The 10,757-nt window shown below is 46.5% G+C and overlaps 1 protein-coding gene across 1 annotated transcript; it reads left to right on the plus strand.

The window, feature by feature from the left end:
- The first annotated feature begins 268 nt into the window (after positions 1-268).
- Positions 269-7,636, plus strand: ZDHHC22 (zinc finger DHHC-type palmitoyltransferase 22). Its single transcript, XM_049825361.1, has 2 exons — positions 269-1,202; positions 5,430-7,636. The coding sequence occupies exons 1-2, from the start codon at positions 641-643 to the stop codon at positions 5,693-5,695; spliced, it is 828 nt and encodes a 275-aa protein (XP_049681318.1). The 5' UTR covers positions 269-640; the 3' UTR covers positions 5,696-7,636.
- The last annotated feature ends 3,121 nt before the right edge of the window (positions 7,637-10,757 follow it).

The following is a 10,757-nucleotide window of genomic DNA, read 5'->3' on the forward strand; positions in this document are numbered from 1 at the left end:
GGTAGCCCAGCGCCGCAGGTTGCATCCGGACAGCACTTGACCAGCTGTTTTGTGCATTTTCTAATTTCGTGCAGAGCAGGGCAACGGTCATAGAGGTAATCTGTAGATCCGTGGCTTTAAAGGATAAATTAGAGCATTGGATTTGATCCGTATTGCAGTGGATTAGAGCAACCTCTCCCCCCTCCCCTTCTCCTCCCCCCCCCCCCCCTTCAATTCACTCCCCCCTCCTCCAGCACCACCTTTTTTCCTCTCATGCAATACCAAAACTGACCCTGCCTGGCAGAGGGACTCTGCTAGGCGAGCAGAGCGGTGCCCACATTGCCGGAACACCGCGGGAGCCGGCTCTCCCCTCCAGCCTCCGCAGCCCCTCCGGGGCATCGCTGCTGCAAGTTCCCCGGAGGCAGACGCCGGGACCGGGGTGCCTCCTCCGGGCGGCGGGGAGCGGTCGCTGCCCACGGGCTCTCCCTTTGCTCCGGCCCGACAGGGGACGTGGGGCGGCGGCGAGGGAGAGCGGCCCCCGGAGGGCTTTTCCCGGAGGCAGCGGGGCCGGGACCCGGCAGGAAATGGAAGGATGAAGTGTGCAGCCGAAGCGGTGATGTTCCTTCTCTCCTTGCTTTCCCCTGCAGGAACGTGATCCGCAATGCTAGTTCTCAGGTTGCTCAATGTTGTCGCTCCAGCCTACTTCTTGTGCATCTCCCTAGTGACCTTCGTCCTCCAGATCTTTCTCTTCATCCCCAGCATGTTCAGAGACCCTTCCACCACCCCACTTTTCTCTCCTGCTCTGCTGCATGGGGCCCTCTTCCTCTTCCTCTCAGCTAATGCCCTGGGCAACTACGTGCTTGTGATCCAGAGCTCCCCTGAGGACTTGGGCAAGGGCTTAAACTTGGGTGAAGGAGCCGAAGTGGTGACAGACTGGCTGGATGGAAGCAGGTCCCCTGGCTCAGCCTTGCCCAGCGCTCACTTCTGTAGACTGTGTGCCAGAGTCACCCAGAGGCATGACCACCACTGTTTCTTCACAGGGAACTGCATCGGGAGCAGGAACATGCGAAACTTCATTATGTTCTGCCTCTACACCTCCTTGGCTTGCCTCGACTCCCTGGTGGCAGGCATGGCTTACATTTCTGCTGCACTCTCCATGTCCTTTGCGAATCCGCTGGCCTTCCTCACTCTTCTGCCTCACTCCATCAGCCAGTTCTTCTCAGGTAAGGATTCCTTCCTCGGAGATGAGGACCGTCTTCCTCCTCCAGGGTTCTTGCCATTGGGGGGACATGATCTTCCTCAGATAGCTGTGTGTGTAGAGTGGTGGTGGGGAAATGGGCAAGAGGGAGAATTGGCTGTGTTCAACAAAGTCCTCTTTAGAGGCTAGAGACAGCCTTTGCAAAGGACTTTGCTTCACCTGAAAGAGAGGCTGGGACCCACTCCAGGTTACAGCCACAGCCCTATTCCTAATGCATTAGGCTCTGGAAGACGCCCCATGAACAGCTTGACGGTGACAGAATAGGGCTATCTGTTGTGCAGGGAGCGTGTGTAATTTGATGGAGGAGAAGGATTTCATTCATTGTACTGCAGGTGAGGGGAACCTGCTGCCTGTCCTACAGGATCTGTAGGTTTTCATATCCTACAAGTCTGCAGGCTCCCCATATCCCAGCGGAGATATTCTCATTCTCTTTATCCATGTCCACTCACCCCCTCCACTGTCACCCACCTCCTGGCAGCACAAACTTACTGAGCTCTTGCCATCCTTCCAGCACAGGAGAATTGGGGTTCAGGCAACAGAAACCAGGAGAGGACTTAATGTGACATGATTAGCCACCTCTCTCGTGACCGCAGTCTGGGACATAGGTCTACAGAGAACCAGGGGGAATTCTCTGTGCCTGCTCTTTGCAAGAGCTCCACATCAAAAGCAAATATCTCTTTCTCCTTGTCCCCATCCCTTACCCTTCCTTCTGCTTTTCCCCTTCCTCTCTCGCTCTCTGCCCTTCCATAAATCTCCACAACCCTTCCCCTTCCCCCTCCTGATTCCACTCCCATAACTCTTCCTCTGCTCTTCCAGCCTTGCCTCTTCACCTTTCAACATGCCCTCAAATTCTCCAACGTCACCCTTTCTCTGTCCAAACCCAAGAGCTAGATAAAACCTGGTCTCAGAGAAGGGACTATGCAGACAGCCTAGACTGTTATTCCACCCTGAAAGTGACTGCAGAAAAATGCCGTTTCCCCCCCTATGCAGCTCATGCCTCACACACAGATCAGCTTTTGTTAGACTAAAATAGGTATCCTATATATTTCAGCTTTGCAGATTCAGCTGAGCTCAGTAAGAAGGGCCCAGAGTCTGTTTTGCCTCATGCACTGTCACCAGAAGTGTTGATTATGATCTGAGTGTGGAGTCTCCACTTCTGGGAATACAGGAGCCAGAGAGGCCCCAGCTTGCTTTTTGGATTCCAGGCTGGGTTTGCAGGGTTGCCATCTGAAAACAAACAAATATCTCTCTACTTGGCAAATCAGCAGATTTGTCATGGTAATCACTGAGAGACAATAAGCATGAAATCCTGCCATGACATTTTTATGGAGTCATTTTTCCAAGTAGAAGAATTTTTGTAAATAATGTTGCATGATCTTCACTAGCATTAAAAACACTGGGAATCATTTTCCCCTGTGCCTGCTCTGCTCAGCACAGCAGCCCAGGAGGGGGAGCAGGGATGTGGGAGGAGATTATTAAGGAATTAGTTCTCTCTCTCTGACTCTGAGGACTCATCTGCACTGAGCTGGGTCCTGGCATATGTTTGAAGAGCCACTGAAGTGCCCCAGCTCTGGTGTCAGCAACTGCAGTGAAGAAGACAGCGTGTGGGCAGTGCTTGAGTGGGACACAACGGGGCTGGGTGCAGGGCTGGGAGCTGGGAGCCAGAATACCCTTGAGAGGCAGCAGCTCCCAGCAGCTCCCACCAAACCTGTAGCTCGGCTGGGGTGAGAACTGCTGCCTCACACAGGAATATATGGGTGCATGGTGTCTTGGTTGCTTGGGAGGAAGGGCCTACTGGCTTTCTACCAGCACATTTAACCTCCAGCCCAGGAAAGAAAAACACAGCCTGGAATAATTACCTGGAAGGGTTGTTGTAGGATCCAAACAGAGCATTGCTATAGCAGGGGAAAAAAACTTTACCTTTCTTCTTCTCCATCATGCTCTCTGCACTGGAGGAGGAGTAAAGGAGGATGAAAGGTGAGTCTGCTGGTCTTATGTCAACTGCGTGTTCCCTGCTTTCATGCTGGGAAAATTTTCAGTTGGCTCGTTCTGCCCAGACTGTGCTCAGGCATGGATTTCAGAATCCAACCCAGAGTCTGTAATTTCAGCCTGTGATTCAGCTTTTCTGGCATAGATAATGTATGGCAATAAGCTTGAGATCATACCAGGTCACTCAGAGCAAAAGTGAATCCGAGACTAAAATGGGCTGTGGTGATGACGGACAAATGGAGAGCACTTTTGTAAACACAGGTCAGATTGGATCCACAAAAGAAATTATAGAAAATGCTTTATGTAGGTAACCTGAAGAAAAGGTTAAAAAAATCATGTATCTGGAATGTACAGCTCAGAGATGCTTAATATTCACAAATGGAAACAACGGTAATTACTTTCTTGATGGTTAATTTCAGCAGCTCATAGAAATAAAGCTTACAGCCACCTTGCAAAGGCTCTAAAGAAAATAGCTGTCTTTCTCCATACCCCATCTGAATATCAGCTATAGGAAAGAACAAATGTCTGTCACACTCTGGTCCAGTAAAAGAGGGGCAGAGAAGCCCATATTTGGCTCTGGGCTTCCTACCTGATAGATTAAGTTATTCTGACAGAATTGGTATGAGGATTTGTCATCGTCCTAAGGGGTTTGTTCTTCCCTTGCTGTATTGCATACGAAGCCCACTGAACTGAATGGGATCTAATGAGAAGGGAAAGATGACATTGCATTTAGGAAGAAAACTGAATGACTCCTGTGCCTTTTTCAAGTGAGGGCAATCTCTGAAAGCTGGGGGCTGTAGTCAGTGTCCTAACAAATCATCCTCAGAGGGACCTGCTGGCTGAGCCCAAAGCTTGATGTGATTGCCACGGGTCAGCCCCCATCTCTCACTTACAGCACTGCCAGGTGGAGAAGCCGGGATTCATAGATTGCAAAATCAGATGACACCACCTAATCCAGCCTTCTGTATAAGAGAAGCAAGAGACGTTATCCAGCCACCCTTGTATTGAACTTAAAACCTGAAGCAGCCACGTACCTCTTTTAGGCAGGACACCTGTAGTGCCCATGCAATCCCTGCCCCAGCAGAATTGCTCTTGTAGGGCCTCAGAGCGACCAGAGCTTTCACCGGCCTGAGTCTGTCTGCCCCATGGTCTTCCAGAGAGATGGGAGCAAGTGACAGCTTTTTCATTTCTAAACCTCACAGGAACCAGTGAGAGGATATCACCTATTTGTACCAGTATTGACACACATTTAATTTTCTTTGTGTGCCCGCATGTAAATATGGGTGTTTAATAATATACCAATATACACAAAATATGTGTGTACACATTCATATGCACACACAGAGAATATTATTTTAATGGGTTTAGCTCTGCCTACACACTGAAAGGTCACTCAGCGATACCTGCTATTATACTAATATTTTCCAGATGGAGTTGTAAAATCATTGTAGAGGAAAGGGCCCACAGAATATTTTTATTTAAATATATTCAGCATAAATATATACCACAAAAACTGTTGAATTAGAATCTTCAGACCTGCAAGTATTTTGAGTATTCTAGCAGCAGCTTTAAAAAAGGAATTTGGTTTGTATTTTGGAAAGTTTTCTGTTTCTGTTTCTTGCATTCATATAAAAACCGCCCTTGCCCAATGGTAGGAATGTCATATATATATATATATATATATATATATATATAGTGATGAGAGAGAGAGAAAGAGAAATCCCAAATCTTTCTGCCTAGTGTTAATGCACACAGTAAGGCTTCTGGAAGCATCTACATGCTGCTGTAGGGCCCACATGTCTTGTCAAAAGGAACCTAGAAATCTTAGATTCACTGTGGTGTGCAGGTAGATCCTTAAATAAATTAACCATTTTTCAAAACAGTGCTGAAGTCTTACAGACATGTTTCACTCTGGCTGAATTTGCCCCTGTAATCCAGGTCCTCGCATTAACAGCAGAGGGAGAAGCATACGTAGACCATTACTGTTTTAGTAATTCCCCAGCGGGGTCCATTGCATCAGATGTTACAAAGAAAACAACTTTATATAGTTGGAGCAACCAGCTTGTCTTGCTCCGAACTCCCCACTTGTGGCCAGAGAATATAGGCAGCTCGTCGGTTCTTGGGGCTGAGTGTTACGCTGGCATGTGAGGTGTGTCTAAACTCTTTCTTTATTGTCCTCCCTCCCCCGACTCTTGGTCTGCAGGAGCTCTCCTTAGCTCTGAGATGTTTGTCATCCTCATGCTCTACCTCTGGCTTGGGATCGGACTGGCCTGCGCTGGCTTCTTCTGTCACCAGATGCTGCTGATCCTGCGTGGGCAGACACGGTACCAGGTGCGGAAAGGGATGGTGGTAAGACCCCGGCCCTGGAGGGAGAACCTGCAAGAGGTCTTTGGCAAGAGGTGGCTGCTAGGACTTCTCATCCCTGTGCTGAACGTGGGAAGTGACTACTGTAGGCAGAAAGAGAAATAAAATCCCCAGGCGTGCGTGCGCATCCCATGCACACAACATGTCCCCTGTTCTCTCCCACTGTCTCCTGGATCACTAAAGAGCTGGGCTACTCCATCTCTTGGGCTTGCAGCCTCTGTGGGAGGAAAGGACTGGCTATCAAACAGAATAAATTTAGCATATTCACAAGGAGATCACAAACCATGTAGATGAAGAGATACTGCAGCTTAGTAGTCACATCACTGCACCTGCGTAGGTGGCAACAGTCTTTGAACTAGCAGAAAAATTAGTCAGACCCTCCTGTAGCTTCCTGCCTGAGTCCTCCAGCCCCCAGCCCTATTAGCCACCCTATATAGTCCCTAACGAACCGCAGCAGGAGCTTTCAGAGAGCCTGGGCTGTTGTGGTAGACTGCAAAAACACGTGTCTAGTCCTTTGGAGGGTTTGGCAGGGTGGTTTTTTGGCTCTTACACACTTGAGGTAACTTCACAGTACTGAGAAGCCTTTAATGACAGAACTGCAACGCAATCAAGCTGCCCTAGGAGCAGGCTATGCACATGGCTAATGTGGCAGGTAAACCTTCTCTCCACAGGCTAGAAAATTGGGAAGAAAACAAAGAGAAATTCAGAATTTCTCATTTCTGTTCTTGATCTGCTCCCTATGCAATGATATGTCAGGACTCCAGCTCTGCTACTTATTTTTAGCAGTCCTTTGCCCAATGACACAGTCCAAGCAAAGCTGCCCTTCTGACAGGAAGCAGCAAGCAGATAAATCTTGGTCAGATGGAGGCACAAGGAGAGAAAACTGCAAAGGTGAATGAAAAGGCTGTTTGAGAAGCTGCGTGACGAGGCAGGCTACGCATGCCCGTGAGAGAGAGGGAAATGTGGACGCACAGCGAGCTGTCAGGAGGGTGCCAAGAGCCCTGCTGATATGTCTGAGCCCTGATGCATCACCCTCTCGCAGGGGGCACCTGCACCATTAGTGCTGTGAAGAGTTCAAAATCCCAGAAGACATGGAGGTTTTCCAGCTGGTCAGGACACTTCACTTTGCACTAAAACAAACAAAAAAATGTTTACCTCGGACATCGCTGCCATACCACAGTTATAGGGTCTCCAGGGCAATTCCCTCTCGTGTTGCTGCAGAGGGGTAAATTTATCCATGTTATAACTCCATTAAGGAGGTTAATGGAATTGCTACAGGGATTAATCAGCCTAATGTGTCAGTTGTTTTCTAGCTGCAGCAACAGCCCATGAGATCAGTGCTGAGATCCTATGCTAATAGGTGCCTTAAGAAAGGATACCATGACATCTCTACCAGGATCCCAGCACTGGATTCCCCAGCAGCTGCAACAAGAAGCCTCCATTTTGGCAAACTGCATCAGCTTACGCGGGCTGGATAGGAATTCATTGCTTCTCTTTAATAGGCTGGGGAGTATGCTGACAAGCCGTGAAAAACAGTATTTCTTCCTCAGAAACGCTCTCAGTGCATCCCAGGTAGGGGAATGCACCTGCTTTCATCCTTGTGTTTCTCATGAGCCAGAACAGACGCACACATTCCTACAGGCTTTGTAACTGTCCTTCACTGCTTCACACTTGTATACATGTTTGGATCAATAACAAACAAAGTTTATTGTGATGAGCAGAGTAACCATGAAAATATACCAGAAAAACCCTTAGCTGGATAATTAAAACACATAGGATATACATCCTTCCACACTGTGTGTGTTCGCATGAACGTACTGCTGTTCCCATGTGTAATACGGTGTATTTTCACTAACAGTGAACAATAAAAAGTGTTATGGTTTTTTACATGACCTGTATTTTGCTTTCTGACAGTTCATTAGCTGTCTCTGTACATTCGTTATAGCATACACACGGACGTGTTGAAGGAAAAAGTTAGGATTTGTTTATTGGCTTTGCCAATAATTCATCATATGATTTTGGACAAGTCCTTTCACCCTTCCTGCTTTAATGTAATGACTAATCTAAAAATGCACCTAATAACCAACTTGCAGACGCATTCTAATTTCTATTTATAAGTTACACTATCAACCTCAGCTGAAAGCTACAGGAAAATTAAGCTATTATCATTGCCCACAAACAGCATCTTGACGTAAGTTATTCCTTACCGGCACGATGGCATCAAGGTGAGCAGACAGTCACCTTGTCGCTGGAACCGGAGCCAGTGGCTTGTGCCATACACCTCGCCTTGGAAGGATTCCCAGGATTATTCTTATTGCACAGACTGGTTGATCCAACTTCTTCTTTTTCATACATTTCTAAAGGCAACAGGCTCCCAACATTTCAGCCAGCAGCTTTCTCATGTCAGCAGAGCTTATCGTTTGACACCCTCGCCCTCCGCTTTTGGCATTGATTGACACTGCAGTCTTGGGCAGCTCGTGGTACTAGACACCTGCGGCCACGTTGCCTCAGGCTGTAAGCTCTTCAGGGCTGCACACTGAGAAGGGCACAACCAACTCAGAGTTTCGGTGGGCTACTCTGAAAGGGCAGTCCCCAGGCAGCACAACAGGATAAGTTCTCCATGAAGCCTGTTGCCACTTCACACCAGGGCTGGATCACGCCTGGCCCCTGCGTCAGGGTCACAGCTGTCTGCCCTCGCTGCGAAGTCTCAGACCTTGCTGAAGCACAGAGAGAACCTAGTGTGAGTAACTGCAGCACAGTTCCGCACAATTATTCTTTCTGTCAGACACCTGTGTTCCTGGCTGTAAATCGCTGCATCACCATTTTATGCAGCTAAACGGTTCCTTTGCAGCAAACTACTGGATTTCAGCAGTAGTAGTGAGACTTTCAGATGGATACAGCCTTTACAGTTATGATCCTCTGGGATGAAAAGAGCTATAAAAACATACCATTAGACTGACCCTGTATATTGGCTTATTTCTTGGCTCATTCCCAAGTGTGTGGACTGCCCTGTTTGGGGTAGTGGTGGTTCTGCAGGAGCAGTGATTCTGCAGGAACAGTTGAGAGTAGCTCTTTAATTATCCAGCTGCCCTGACATCCCTTGTCATACCTCTGCAACCACTTACAGAAATCCTTGGCGAGAAAATGTAACAGGGCTCAACAGCTGTGAACAGAACCTTTGCTCTTAGCTATGATTTAGTAAATGAAGGCTGAGCTCAATGGCAATGTCACAAATTCTAAATCTGTTCAATGACTCTAAAGTTTTATAAGGATAAATAATAAAAGCTTCTCATTTTCTGTGCTTAGAGAGCCATTACTTACTATTTGCATTTTATTACATAGCAGCTGCAATAGCAAATATATTTTGGAACATGATTTCTTGTGACAATGTCTAAATACTTACAGACATTTTAAAAATAAAACACTTAGGGCTTCTCTTCAGATGAACATAGTTTCTTCCCTGATAATGCTAGTGCCTGAAGTAAAAGCTCCCTGTTGCTTAAGACCTTGCACAGGAACCATAGACACTTGCTTAGTGGTTTGTCTATTTTAAGTATGGCTACCTGAAAAAATGGTGCCACCTCTAAGGTCTCAGAAGTCTTCTCAATGACAGTAAAGAGCAGATGATGGGATGCAGCTGTGAAGTAAACCAGAAGTCTGTTCTTATGTTTAGTAAGAATCTCATACAAAATAAGAAGTAGATGGTTTTCCTCTTCATACTACACTATTGGGCAGCCCTCAAGGCCTGCATGCAAAAGGTCTTCATTGGATATTCTAAGAGGACATAGAGTTAAAATGGGAAGAGTCTCAAGTAATAAGGCACAGGGAGCATATGAGAAAAGATGATGTGAAATAGCATTTATCTTGTTTAAGAAATAGTCAACTCAAGAGAGATGATCATGGTTTAAAAATACTTGCAAGGAGACAGAATAAATTAATGAGGAGACTCATTAACTGTAAGGAGATAGTTGGAGGAGGACAGGCAGTACTGAACTGAGAGAAAGAAAAGCTGAGGTCGGAGCTTAGGGCATCTATCTTTAAAGCAGTCAGAAGAAAGCAATCAGAGAAAGTGGCCCCAGTGAGAGCAGGAGTGATTTGACTTTGGTAGGGATGATGCACTGAGAGCCATCAGGCGGTATGACAACAGAATTCAACTTATCTTCATTGATTGTTGACTGAATGGACACAAAGAAAGCCCAGACTGAGAAAACTCATTGCTAATCACTTTCTGCACAAAAACCCCTCAAAGCCCCAGCAGAGCCAAAAGGGTTTTTCTGTCTTGAACTGCAAATGATGATAGGAGCAGGAGGAGCATGGGTAGAAGTCATAAGTAGCAACAGCAGAGTCTATATAGTTCTCTTCGAGTTATTTAAAGACTAGCCAGAACTATCATGGTTGGAGTAAAGCCATGACCTACTTTTTCAATATAAATAAATAAAGGGAGAAGAAAATTTAAAGCATATGTGGAGTCTCTGTGCCCTGGTAGATATTTAAATCAATAGAAACCCAATGTCAGAGAATTTATATTAACAAACAGTAAGACGTTCTCTCATAACTACATGTCCACATGTGGGTCCTCTGCTTTTCCAGCTCTTTTCCAGAAAGCCAGGGGAATAAAGAGACCTTGGAGATTACACTAAAAGTCAGCAAACATGGACCAATTAGTGCTTCAGTCTTCTTACAGAGCCGTCCAGTCAGCAGCCTTGTCTTCATTAGACCAAAGAGGTTTCAGCATTGGTTGTCCTACTGAATCTAACTGGCAAGTGATGTCAGAGCTCAGGCAGGCCAGTCCCATGTCCCTTAAGGCTTTTTGGAGCCAGCATTTTCTAGTCTCCCCAGATGTCTATCTTTACTACCAATCATTCCTAGATTCACGTGATTATTATGCCTGCCTGGAAAATTTCTATTAGATGTCAGGTCAGTCTTTTAGCTGTTTGTGTTGGATAAGAAGAGATGAAGACACAAAGCCATGTATCATCAGACTGCTGGAAATAATGATAGATTGGTTTGCCATCGCTATATGCTTAAGAATCTTATATATTCACTGGGCAATGGGGTTAACACAGTGGACCCACATGAGGGTGCCCTAGGAGTTAACAAGCAACTGCTGAATGCAGCCTTGTCACAGAGGCTGTTATCAAAGAATGACGTTATCATCCCGAACTGC

Source organism: Accipiter gentilis, chromosome 22 (assembly GCF_929443795.1).
Source record: "Accipiter gentilis chromosome 22, bAccGen1.1, whole genome shotgun sequence".
Lineage (NCBI taxonomy): Eukaryota > Metazoa > Chordata > Aves > Accipitriformes > Accipitridae > Astur > Astur gentilis.